The sequence below is a fragment of the Lissotriton helveticus genome, chromosome 10, assembly GCF_964261635.1.
Source record: "Lissotriton helveticus chromosome 10, aLisHel1.1, whole genome shotgun sequence".
Taxonomy (NCBI): Eukaryota; Metazoa; Chordata; class Amphibia; order Caudata; family Salamandridae; genus Lissotriton; species Lissotriton helveticus.
In genome coordinates this window covers 99680498-99694346 of record NC_136071.1, presented here as the reverse complement: position 1 = coordinate 99694346, position 13849 = coordinate 99680498, and the positions used below count along the sequence as shown (strand labels likewise).

The window sequence follows — 13849 nt, the reverse complement described above, 5'->3', positions numbered from 1 at the left end:
TACCCATGTTCTTCTTCATAAAGGAAGTGAGTTCTCTGTAGAGACTCCAAGGGCTGTTTTGAGACTAGGGCTGGTGTTTACATGACAGCCTGTCTTCCAGAGCTCAGGCGACATCACCTGAAGTCTCTGTAACTTGCTGCAGAAGCTGTGGTCTAACTAGCGCCTTGAAGCCTGCTTGTATGCTCCGAGAGGGAATGAGATCATGTGGCCCTGCAAGAAAAGGTACTGCTTTGGAGGCAGAGCCCAAATGTATTCCTGGCATATGGACGCAGATGAAGCAGACTGCCAACAGGAGTAAAGATGGTGCTGACCCGAATCATGAGGGGTCAATGGCGATTGCATGATGGAACCAAAGTCAGAACAAGATCTTGCCTTCCATCTAGTGTTCAGCTTGTCCAACAGACTGTGCTGCTGATGGCCAACAGCCAGAGGCAGTAACTCCTGAAGAAGAGCACTTGCTAACTATGCCTAGCGTGCTAATCTCCTTAGTGACCCGTTTGATGATAACGACCACTGTTGTGCTCCTGCGCCGCTGAAGAAGATGCAGAGAGTGCGATCTTGATGAGTACATCCTCTGGCACCACAAAGGCATTGTCTCCGTGGAACTGGTACCACAAGACATGAGCACGGAAGACTCTGAGACCGTCTTTCGAACACACCAAGATAATCCATCCGTCAGGAAGTTAACCTTTTGCCAATGTGAACTCTAGCTCAATAAGTATTTGAACTAACATATGAATTGCCAATATGATGATTGCTTATTGATCGCGAACATGTACCTAATCTTTACCTATGTCCCTATCGCTTAGATTTGCTAAAGATCTTAGTGGCGGTACCCAAGAGTAGGAGATTGCACTGCAGAAGCTGTGGTGCTTGACTAAGAGACTGTAGGTGAGATTGTACTCCCAGTAATAGTGTGGTATTCTTTTTCTTTCACTAAAGATATGCAGTTGGCTGGACAGTGATTAATTGTGTAATTGCGTTGGTTGCTTGAGTGCTGAAGGTGGTGTTGTGTAGTACCGAATGCTAAATAACACTACCTTCCTGAGAATCTTTTGACGGCTTACTACTCTGTGAGTTAAATGTGGAAGTAGTGTACTTGGCCCTATTTCCAAAGCCGTAGTAGGACGGACCCAAATACACCAGGTTTGCTCTGTGACCACCTAAACTGGGGTCTGACAACCAACAATGTGCATTAATGACATATGACTGGACTCTGCATCGCACCTCTACTGATGGTATTTATCATTTCAAAACATATTTCTTAAATGTTTCGGAGATACAAAGTCTCTCTAAAGTAACGCAGTGACGATGATACCGCAGATTACTGCTGTAATTCATTTACTCGATCCTGCACTCGATCCTGCACCACGCTAGCCAGAACAACCTCCAGCAACAACCACCTCAAATGCATCCTGCTCAACACCCGCTCCGTCCACAAACACGCCGTCGAACTCTGGGACCTCCTGCTCCTGGACAAAACAGCACCGGACGTCACCTTCCTCACGGAAACCTGGATGAACGCCACCTCAGCACCCGACATCGCCATAGCCATCCCGGACGGCTACAAGATCACCCGGAGAGACCGCGTCAACCAAACCGGAGGCGGCATCGCCATTGTCCACAGAAACACCATCCGCATCACGACCAACACCAACGACAACCTCACCGCCGCAGAGCACCTTCACTTCCAGATACACACCGACCCCAAGACCACCCTCAGAGGGACCCTCATCTACAGACCCCCGGGACCACACCCACATTTCAGCTAAGCCATCGCAGACTTCATCAGCCCGCTTGCCCTCGCCTCACCCGACTACATCCTCCTAGGAGACCTCAACTTCCACCTGGAGAACGACAAGGACAACAACACCACCACCCTACTAGACAACCTCGCCAACCTCGTACTCAAGCAATTGGTGAACACCCCCACCCACTACGCCAGCCACACACTCGACCCCGTCTTCTCCTCCAGCAACCACATCTCCTTCAGCCACACCACCAAGCTCCACTGGACCGATCACAGCTGCGTACATTTCAAGTTCAGAAAAACAACGACCTACCACCGCCCGCAACAAACCCCCCGAAGATGCTGGAGGAAGATCACCACCGACCAACTCACCACCTCCTTGAGCCAAAACCCGCCCTCCAACACCACGGACCCCAACGAAGCAGCCCGCAACTTCACACAATGGATCACCGACTGCGCGGATGCCCTTGCTCCACTGAAGAACCCTCCAAGCAATCCCGACAGCAAGAAAGTCGCATGGTTCACCAATGATCTCAAAGACTCCAAGAAATCCTGCCGTGCCCTCGAGAAAGCCTGGCGCCACAACCAGTCATCGGAAAACCTGAAAACCCTCAAGAACGCCACCCGCAAACACCACCTGCTGATCCGCACCACCAAAAGGACTGCATTCAGAGAACGACTGGACAACAACAACCACAACAGCAAGGAACTCTTCAACATAATGAAAGAGCTCTCCAACCCCAACCCCAACGCCAGCAACAACGAAATCACGCCATCGCAAGACCTCTGCAACTCTCTCGCCACGTTTTTCCACCGTAAGATCATCGACATACACAACAGCTTCGGCGCCCAGAACCCTTACCCTGCCACCGAACCTACGCCCCCCACCACTACCCTTTGCACCTGGTCCCACGTCAGCACGGAAGACACCACCCACACGATGAACTCCATCCACTCGGGCTCCCCTACCCACACCACATCTTCAACAAGGCCGACTCCATCATCGCACCCAAACTCCGGGACATCACCAACAACTCCTTCGCATCCGCCACCTTCCCGGAGAGCTGGAAGCATGCAGAGATCAGCGCCCTCCTGAAGAAACCCACCGCAGACCCCACAGACCTCAAGAACTTCCGCCCCTTCTCGCTTCTCCCCTTCCCCGCTAAAGTCATCGAGAAAACCGTCAACACACAGCTGACAGCCTTCCTCGAGACGACCGGCTCCCTCGACCCATCGCAATCCTGATTCCGAGCGAACCACAGCACCTAGACCGCCCTCATCGCAGCCACCGACGACATCAGGACCCTGCTTGACAACGGAGAAACTGCCGCCCTCATCCTCCTCGACCTCTCGGCTGCTTTCGACACGGTCTGCCACCGCACCCTAGCAACCCGCCTCCACCACGCCGGGATCCAAGGAAAGGCCCTGAAATGGATCACCTCCTTCCTCGCCGACAGAACCCAAAGAGTCCGTCTCACGCCCTTCCTCGCAGAAGCCACCAAGATCATCTGCGGCGTACCGCAAGGCTCCTCGCTCAGCCCCACCCTCTTCAATGTCTACATGAGCCCCCTCGCACGGAAGCACAACCTCAACATCATCTCCTACGCCGATGATACCCAGCTGATCCTCTCCCTCACCAACGACCCCGCCTCCGCCAAAGCCAGCTTTCAGGACGGCATGAAAGACATCGCGGACTGGATGAAGCTCAACCGTCTGAAACTGAACTCAGACAAGACGGAAGTCCTCATCCTCGGTCCGTCCACCTCCGCCTGGGACGACTCCTGGTGGCCCCCTGCCCTGGGCTCCCCACCCAAGCCCACGGACCACGCACGCAACCTGGGCTTCATCCTTGGCTCCTCCCTCACGATGGCCAGACAAGTCAATGCTGTTACTTCCTCCTGCTTCAATTCCCTCCGCATGCTCCGTAAGATCTTCCGCTGGATCCCCACTGGAACTAGGAAAACGGTCACCCAGGCCCTCGTCACCAGCCGTCTGGACTACGGGAACGCCCTCTACGCGGGGACCACGGCCAAACTACAGAAAAGACTCCAGCGCATCCAGAACGCTTCAGCTCGACTCGTCCTGGACATCCCCGACACAGCCACATCTCCCCCCACCTGAGGGACCTGCACTGGCTCCCAGTCAGCAAGAGGATCACGTTCAGACTCCTCACCCACGCACACAAGGCTCTCCACGACTTAGGCCCCGAGTACCTTAACAAACGCCTCACGTTCTACACGCCACCCCGCCAGCTCCGCTCCGCCAGCCTCGCCCTCGCCACCATCCCACGTGTCCGCAGAGCCACCACCGGAGGAAGATCCTTCTCCTACCTGGCGGCAAAGACTTGGAACACCCTCCCCACCGACCTGCGACTCACCCAGGACCATCTCTCCTTCAGGAAGCTCCTCAAGACCTGGCTTTTTGAGCAATAGCGCCCGCCCCCCTTCCCAGCGCCTTGAGACCCTAGCGGGTGAGTAGCGCGCTTTACAAATGTGATTGATTGATTGATTGATTATGCACCAATGTTATTTACAGACACAATTATATCTCACAAACGCTTGTATTATTTATTCAGTGATGCGGACCTGATGATCTCAGCAGATTACCAAAGAGGTTCATTTAGAGAGGTAGTTCAGTGAGCAAATGATGATATTGGAGTTCAGACCAACACGAAAGGTGTCATGTAGTAGTAAAGAGCAAGTTGGCGCCGGCTGAGGTTCCTTAAGGCAAGGACTACTACTGAGTATATAATATGCTACCACTAACTCTTCATTCACCTAAAAAGAAAACCTCAGTTCTCTCCCATTCGTAAAGTCGAGCAGCCACATGTAGGTTGGGATCCAAAGGTTTGTCACTGATGCTATCCAGAAAAATAAACAGATGTAACGATTTACAAGGAACGTAAGGTCAAACATTTCATGGTGTCAACCTTTACTAGCTACAGTTTTACACTGGGCAGGATCAGCCTGCATTTGAGCAAACAGAGGTCAGTGCTTAACTTGTTTCTGAGAAGGCTGAAAAGAGTCAATAACGCAGACTTGTGGCTGGTTAACTTTTTTTCACCTCAATGTTAGACATTCCATGAAATCTCATAGCCCTACTGTTCGGGCTGTTTCGTCTATCGGGGCAAGATGAGGAATTGGCTAGGGATGTCTTGATGCACCTCTCAAAAAATACCGAATTTGTTAGTTGGCAGCTTAACTTAAAAGTTAAACTTCTACAGTTTCACAAGTATCCGCCACTGGGTTTGGGGTTGAAAGGTGAGCCCACACTGACCAGAAACTGCAGTATTTAGAGGGGTTGAGTGATCAAATGTTTCTGTTGCATGTAATGTAAATTTGGATGAGATCTCAGAGTCCATTCAGAATAATGCATCAAAATATTGGTGAATGATGCTCCTGATGGGATCAAAGTCACACATTGCCACGAGATTGCCACTACATGGCTGCCAGTTGACATCAAGTGGTTATTGTGTCTCCCTTCACCTCTGCATGTGACACGATTAACTTGGGCCATCTCGCTTGATAATATTTAGTCAAGAATTCAAGAGACGTACTGGCAAACTACCATCTAGAGAGAGATGTGCTCCAAAGGTTGAACCATGCTCAGTCCTTACACAGTGCGAGAAATTCGAGATATCAGCATCTTACTGTACATCTTTCAGTTATAATCTGAGCAGTCTTAGGATATTTTCATCTGCTCCCAATTCAGAATGTGCCTAATAAAACCCCTTGTGTCCTTATACTTTCACGGCTATTTCCTCTAACATAGGTGGAGAGTCCATTGATAGTAAGCTTCTAGATTAAATCAGCCCACAAAAGTACAATTTCATTAGTTCACTAAATGCTCCTTTAATGTGCTACTTGACAGTTCTGTGGCTCTTGACCTGTTATATTTTGCATTTCTGGGGTGCAACAGGTCTATTTTGAACTAACGCCTAGAGAATAGAAATGGATCATCTCAAATATGTGAAACACAATCCGAAAACATCACCGCCAGCCCTTACCGCCTCCATCAGAGATGAAATATTTATCCCAGTGCAGCTTAATGGTTTTGTGGTATGCAAGAAGGATATGCTCCCCATTAGGGGGAGCGGACTGCCATCCCCCAAGCAACCCTCTTGGTGGCAACAGTTTGCTTTATTTGTTGCCTTGTGTTGATGTCTAATATGATTTCATCAAAACACACAAGATGATGGACGGAATGTTGCACATTGGCAAAACATTCACCCCCAGTCACAGATCTGGGTGTAATCCATCGTTATTTTGCTCACCAAGCCACCCCAGTTCAGACATGGCCATATGCAAATCAGCCTTGACCCTGTGCCTCATGGGAACAGTCCAGCCGAACTGCCAAGCCATGTCTTCCCTGGACCAGAATCAAGCATCCTAGGACCGGTTTCTGGCTATCAGCCGTCTTCAGCCAGGATAGCTTGACTCCAGTGGCGTAGTGAGCACGGGACCCACGTCTGGGCATGCCCTTCCCACATAGGGCGAACAGCAAAACGCACAAGATGATGGACGGAATACTGCACAATGGCAAAACATTCACCCCCAGTCACAGATCTGGGTTTAATCCATCATTATTTTGCACACCAAGCCACCCCAGTTCAGACATGACCATATGCAAATCAGCCTTGAGCATGTGCCTCATGGGAACACTCCAGCCCGAACTGCCAAGCCATGTCTTCCCTGGACTGGAATCAAGCATCCAAGGACCGGTTTCTGGCTATCAGCCGTCTTCAGCCAGGACAGCTTGACTCCAGTGGCGTAACGAGCACGGGACCCACGTCTGGGCATACCCTTCTCACATAGGGTGAACAGCAAAACACACAAGATGATGGACGGAATGTTGCACAATGGCAAAACATTCACCCCCAGTCACAGATCTGGGTTTAATCCATCGTTATGTTGCTCACCAAGCCACCCCAGTTCAGACATGGCCATATGCAAATCAGCCTTGACCCCTGTGCCTCATGGGAAAAGTCCAGCCTGAGCTGCCAAGCCATGTCTTCCCTGGACCGGAATCAAGCATCCTAAGTCCAATGTTTGTTTGTTTTTGTTTTTTGTTTTTGCTAATATGATTTCATCACCTTCATTTACAGAGTAAATTATGTGTTATTATATTCAGTGTTTGCCATTTGTTCCCTATTTTGCTTCCAGCCATCCTCCAAGAACCCACTGGGGAAAAGAAGTTAGAGGAGGTTATCTTGAAACTGAGACAGGACCAGAAAGGTGAGTTGATCCCTTGGCTCAGAAAAGCTACAGTTTGTGTAGTTGTTTTTCTGTACTCATAATGGAAACCTCGGAAGTGTGAGGGGCGATTTCTAAATGGTACCTCTTTTTTGAGGGATATAAATTTGCTAGGCTAGCACCTGGTGATAAGTAGGACATAGGTAACCCCAAAACTACCAATAATGACGAAAAGGCTTACTTTGATATTAATAGGGCTGTGCATTATTGTAAACAAGGCTCAAAATTAACTGAAGGGAACTACTAAACTATGTATTATTCCAGGCAACACGAGACATATAACCCAAAACTACACCTGGAAACTTTTCGCAACAAACACACCTGTCGGATAACCCAAAAGAACGTATGGGGAAAAGTGTCCAAATAAGCTCTGCAGACAATCACAAATAGCCAACTGCAAGCCACTTCGGCGTGATAACAGATTAAGCCAAACCGGTTCTGTTCATCTGGTTAAAAGTGGTGAAAAAAGATATGACAAATCCATTCTTTTGCACCCGTTTCGACAAAAATCAATGACATTCACCAAAATGACAATTTCAAGTTGGTTAATTTTGAATCACCCATATCTTTCTGTTATAATCTTTTTCCCCCACAACTTAGTTACTCTTCCTGACCCATTTTCTCTAAGCCCTCTTTCTCGTCACCCTTTCTTCAAGTGTTTGGGTGAACGAGGTGAGACCTCATCACCATTGCCATCCCCTTCCCTTTTTCCTTGTCCTGGCCCATCTTTGAATTGCCAACCACTCAGGCTCAATTCTTCTTCGAAACCATGTTAACGTGTCTTCAAACACCACAGTACCACTTCTGCAGGCCTTGGTCAGTATGTCAGCAACATCTGCATAAAAAATAGTTGCAACAATAGTGTTGCTGCTTGAGATTGTATAGATTGACCTACTGCATAGCCTTGCCTTCTAGTGGACAGGTGGGGAATTTTTTACGTTTTTAAAGAAGTTTTCGGGTAACGCTAGTGCAAACTAAATTGAATGTCTGCAACAAGATTCCACACTTGGTAAGCTGGAACTCTGCCTTGCCCAACTTTGATATCTTAGATTCATGTTTGCTCTACTGTTATGTATGTGTGTTTGCATATTTTGTTTGCCTTTTATGCATTGTATTGTTTTGACGCCTACATACCATCTCAATCATTGTTACAAGTAGGTAGCTATTTTCTTTTACAATGTTAATCTGGAATAGATTCACATGCTACGCATACAGCATTGCCTGGAAAAGGTTTGTGGTTCAAGCTGTTCTAAACAAATTCCTAAGAATCACTTGTCCCCTCTGGGAGTTCTTCCTTGTATTGTATTGATGAAGTGGGGTGTTTCCTACGAAGGTAGAAGCCAGCCTCTTTGTCAAAGTTGATGTGCTCTTGGCGTGAATGTTAAGTTGTTTGCCTGCTAATGAGTAACACATCTGTATGATGCTATAACTGGCGTGCATACTAGGGTACCTCTGTTAAAGGAATGCACGTTCCCTAGTTGTTTAGGCTTTCTAATTTCTTCTGTCCTCTCTAGATAGCACATTGCTGGGCCCACATGCCTAAGAGTGAAGGTTTCTTTACTCAAATGCCTATGTCTGAAGAAAGTAGACAGTGCAATACATTGGGTAACCTGAATGGTGAAACGCACGTTTATGAGCCTCAGGAGTGTGTGGCATAGCTGTGTTTCACCAGTAGTGAGGCAGACTGTTTCCAACTTATATTTCTTAATACCTGTTGTATGCATGCACCTGGTAAATTCCCAGTTTGCCATACGTGGTCTACCTTGCATTAAAATACCTTTAAGGTATTCTTACGACATGGGTTAGCAGTTAACTTCTGAGAACAGAGTAGACCGAAATGTAATCCCTACGTAGACTGTATACATCATTAGTTAACGAATAGGAGTCGACTGAAACTTCTGAGGGTCACTGAACCCATTGGAGGTTTAGTTCTAATCTGCAGCTAATGTTTGACCTCCTAGAATCAGCCACACAACCCTCCATGTTAAGGTTAGCCAATGAAGGTCCAGAGAAATAAGCCCATTTGAATATTCACATTTCATTATCTGCCCAGCCTAAGTTAGAATGTTGAAAGTCTCTCCAGTCAATGGAAAGCCAAGAATGAAGGTCCTGACTGCTAATAAATGTGCGCTTTCTAAGCGCTCTGACCTGGTCTGAGGAGACCGTAATGTTCTTAGCAGCTCCCAATCCCCTGGTTTCAAATTGTAAACGATTGACTCCTAGCTCCAGTTGCATTTCGAGAGGAAGAAAGTGCGGGTAGTGCAGGGGCCACAAGTGTGCTTTACCGTGGTTTCAGACTCACAACAAACACAGCAGCGATCTCTTCTCTGTCCCTAGCAGCTACTATCACTGAATGTCCTCCACCCAGAATGTGTGCATGGCAAGGAGTGTGGCTGCTACTGCCACTCTGCGTCAGCCACACCCCTAGCAGGATGGGAGAGGTACTGGGGTTGAGGGGATGTTGGTCACACCTAGAGGGTACGCCCGCTCCCTACTCCTCGTCTAGCAGAGTGCCTCCGCACTCTCTCACTTGCACAGCGTGCTCAGTCGTTTTGTGAGAGACGTGGGTTACCACTGAGATTCATACAGACATTGCGATTAAGGACTAGTCGGAGCATGCCTGATGGTGTCGATAATTGCCATTATCCCTTGTTACTGCCCCTGCAGGTAATTATCTGTTGGTTATGACCTGTGTAACTGCTCCAGTACTATGGAAGTACCCTAAATGAGCAGTTGTAGTATCACAGGCATGTTCAGATTGAGACAGCGCCTGCCTAACAGGATACTGTGAACTACCCATTCCTGGCCCAGTGTGCTCCTTCACCATACACTCCCCACTGTTGTCTGTGATGGAGCACACAAAACACAAATCAAAAAGGACTGAAGTCAATTATTAGTAAATGATGCCATATTCGGAGCATATTATCGTCTCTCGTTCATTTTTGGGATTTTGTTCCACTTCTTTACACGCATTAAAGCGCAGATTAAGAATCCAAGAAGCAGTGCAAACATTGCCTCAAATTGAAGCGATGAATAATGTTTTGGTTGGTCGTTCCATTGGGGTCACTTTTTCATTGCTCCTGCTGCACTGTCCTTTTTTCTTTTAGCTTTTAGTATAAAATTCTATCTGTTTTATGTTCGCAAGGCCTGAATGCAATGCGGGTGTGCTGTGCAATCTAGTGGAGCCATAGAAGGGTCTCCCGTTTTATGGGGCTATTGGCTTTTTTTCTCCCAAGTTAGTCATTTGGGGGCAGGGGAATACAACCATGACTTAAGAGCAGGGCAGCCACTTATTCCACTGTAAATGTAAAATACCCTAGTCAAAATTCTAGAATTTTTGTCTTTGTAGGAGTAGGTAAAGTGTGGGTGCTTAGGTTTGGGGGACAGAGTGATTGACTGTTGTAAGAAGCCAGTGCCTTAACTGGAGTGGGCCGTTTGCTGTCTTCCTGCAGAATCTGTGCTCAAATACTGCACGACGTGGAACACAAACTCCCGGAACTGCCTGGAGGCTCAGGCTGTGGTGAAGGTGCTGCTGACACACGAGAGCCCAGAGGCGCTGCTGCAGTACAGCGGGATCAAGGCGGCGGTGGAGTCCTTGCTGCCCTACACCGGTGAGTGTTCAGTGCCCATGCCACCAATCAGCAAGCCACTGCCCTCAGTCAAGCGACAGATCAGTTTACTTTCAATCACACTGAGTGACGTTTAAAACAGAGACATTATTACTGTCCGCTATCAACCCTCCAAGCAAACAGCTTTTCCACGGATACCTAAAACCCATATCCTGCCACAATCGGGTCCAGTTAATACTGTAAACTGGCCTCTATAGGAATACTGTCCTGTGCTGAGATAAGATGCCCTTGGGAGGGTTGAAGGGGGTGGGAAGGTCTCATCAGGCGTATTATTCTGCATAAGCTTTAGACGCCTCTGTACATCCTGGTGCACCTTTGACCTGATGCTGAGTCCTAGGTGGGAAATGGCTACTTCATCTTCAGGTGTCTGCTTTGGATGTTGCGAGCAGGCTCTCTTCCCTGTACTTTACTAAAAGGAAAGTTACGTTTTGGAAAACAAAGGCAGGTGGTCCTGTGCCTGTTTCGCCCCACTCTTTACCTTTCGCCATTGCGACCATGCATTTTAACATTGATGTCATCTGAACTTGTACCCTTAAACACTCCAGTTCAGACAACCCACACACTCGAAAGCACCCCATTGCATCGAAGGTGTGTCTTTTGCTGTGGATGTCAGCCTTGAGACCAGTCTACCCAGACCAGGCAATGGGAAGCCATTCACCCAAGGGAAGTAAAAAAAAACGGCAAAGCTGTTCGGCACACATCCATACACATAGCACACAGAAAAGATCCATGAGACACGTTTTTGTTTCTCCATTAATCAGTATGAACCGTTATCAGTCAATACTTTGGACAAACCTATCTTCACTACTAGCCAGACACAACCACGCACATTGAAACACAACCCATCGCTGAAAATACAAGAATTGTATGCAGTGCATGCCCATACTTCGACAGCACTATGGTGCCATACAGAATATACAGTGTGCTGTACACATGCTGATAAAACAACACATTCTTAACACAAGGCCATATGTAACAGGATGCTGCTAAAACATCCCTTAATGTTTTCAGTAAGGGGCTAGGATCAATAAGAGGTTCTTTCGCACTTCTGTTGTCCCCTCCCTTTCCAGATCTAGCTTCATGTTTTTATGCCCTTGTGAAAATGCGTCGCTCCGTGGGTTCTTGCATATACTGATATAAGGGCTGGCAAGTGGATGGGGCAGATGATGAATTCACCTCACATTGCTATTGTGTAAATAAGATTGAAGGACCACTCCACTCACTTCTGAAAGTAGACACATTGGTCCTCGATTAGTGTGAGCAGAATCGAGGTGTGTTAACCTTGTGCGTAGATGGTCTGAAGTTCACCGCCTTACAGTCGCGTACTGTGTGGAATAAACTGCCTTTAAATTGCAACGGGGGCCATGAATGCTAATTAAAACAGTGTAATGAATGAAGGTTGCTTGTGAGTTTATTTTTCTTCAATTTAGGAATAAAAATGATTAGTGTAACTGGTGAGAAAATATCATTTGCTACTCAAAACCCATTGGATAAGGCTTTTAATGGTCTTCTCTCTTATTCCCACAGAGCGGCATTTGCAGAGACTCGGTCGCTTACTGCAAGCCTCAATGTTTGTGGACTTCATGTGGAAAAACATGAGGCTTGGGGAGGTCCCGGAACAGTCGGAGAATGGTGTGGACTCGCAAGCGGTGTCTTTACAGGCTGTGGAGAACAAGGACTGACCTCAGAAAGAACTATATTTGGAACTTTATGTATCACAATCTCAGTGGGCTCTGCTGGGAGGATTGTACCAATGGCATTGTGGTCAGATGGAGGTTCTCACCAAGCCAACAGAAGATCAGTTTACAAAACTATGTTTTGAACATTCATCCACATCACCAAAAACCAGCTACCTGGATCCAGGTGGTCCCTCTTGGCAAGTGGAAGAAATCCCATGTAGGTCTTCTCTGGTGACTGCACACCTGGGCACCTTGAGATGCTTCTATGCCTCCTCTGCCTGCCAGTGACCCAGAGTTTGGGCACTGTGGTGACTTGTTCAGAAAGCAATCGGGCCCGGCCAAGTCCTTTGCCCTCCTACCAAGAGCGCATGTCAAAGTTGTACCATAGACTTCAATCAGGACTAGCCAAAACCCTGGAGGCAGGGGGTGTTGTACTTGCATGGACTAAAAATCTATTTTTTTCAGTGGAGATTGATAATTGGAAATAAACAATTTTATTTAAAAAACATCTGAAATCAGGGCCTTTTGTTGTATTGTAGAAACCCTGAGGTCAGAAAGTGTGATGCGTGTTTGAGGCAGTACACTTTTTGTAGCATGATAATATTTTGAGCTCTTGATGTTTGCTAAACTTGATGGTTATGTGTGCGAGCGGCAAAGCCTGCAGTGGCCGAAGACCGGGTCAGTCCTTATGGCAAGGATGGGGACTATGGTTAGTAGGTTGGGCTCATTCTTTAAGATAAGGTGTGTTCTTCATCTGTGATTTCCTGGTGCTACACATCAGTCTTATATTGTTAATTAACTCGCTGGTTTGCATTTTATCGACATTCAGAGGATAAAAGGATAGGAATTTGAATATGTGACCTTGGGTCAAGCAGAGATCCCTGTAGTTTATGCATTAGTCTAAAAAAAGGCCCAGATTCTCCAGGTTACTTGTCGTATTCTGAGCAAACGCTGCTTAGCTCTTAAACTGGTATACACCCCATTAATGACAAGTGTGGCCTGCTCCCACTCAGGTGGGAACAGTTGTGGTTCATCAGTAAAACTTGTTGGTAGGCTGAACTGCTTCCAGTCAGTGGATATATTTTAGAAAACTAAGCAGGACCTAGAATGTGCAGTTTCCATAAACCTAACTTAGCTCTTTTTAAGAGCTCTGTAACATTACGATTAGGCTGGGATCATGAGGAAAGCCTGGCCTTCTCAGAGCAATGCGTACAGTTCTAGGCTTGTTTGACTCAATTCTCATTGGACCCCTGATCAAGTGCTTGCCCGCCTGTCTGTGCTGGCTGTGCTTTGCCTTTGCAGTTAGCAGACTTTTCAAGCAGGATGAGAAAATTATTTTCCAGCTGAGCTTCGGGGTCACTGGCTGTTCTGGTATTTTAAGAAAAACCCAAGACTCTGCTGGTTCTACGTGACCAGTACACAACCTGGGCCAGGCTAGGACTGGCAATGACCAGGGGTCCTATTCTATACATCCATAAAAATAATCTGATCCATTCCAGGCTTGTTTTCTGGGCTAGCCAGGTCAACCCGGCACTACCA

The 13849-nt window shown here is 47.4% G+C and overlaps 1 protein-coding gene across 2 annotated transcripts in view; it reads left to right on the top strand.

Annotated features, from left to right (window-relative positions):
• Positions 1–12816, top strand: part of TBL3 (transducin beta like 3) — a 197719-nt gene extending 184903 nt beyond the window's left edge. For both annotated transcript variants that reach the window (XM_078664866.1, XM_078664865.1), the window contains 3 exons: positions 6913–6984; positions 10455–10613; positions 12159–12816. In XM_078664866.1, the coding sequence (XP_078520992.1) occupies positions 6913–6984; positions 10455–10613; positions 12159–12313 (386 nt within the window). In that variant the 3' untranslated portion in view covers positions 12314–12816. The remainder of the gene's footprint in view (positions 1–6912; positions 6985–10454; positions 10614–12158) is intronic.
• The last annotated feature ends 1033 nt before the right edge of the window (positions 12817–13849 follow it).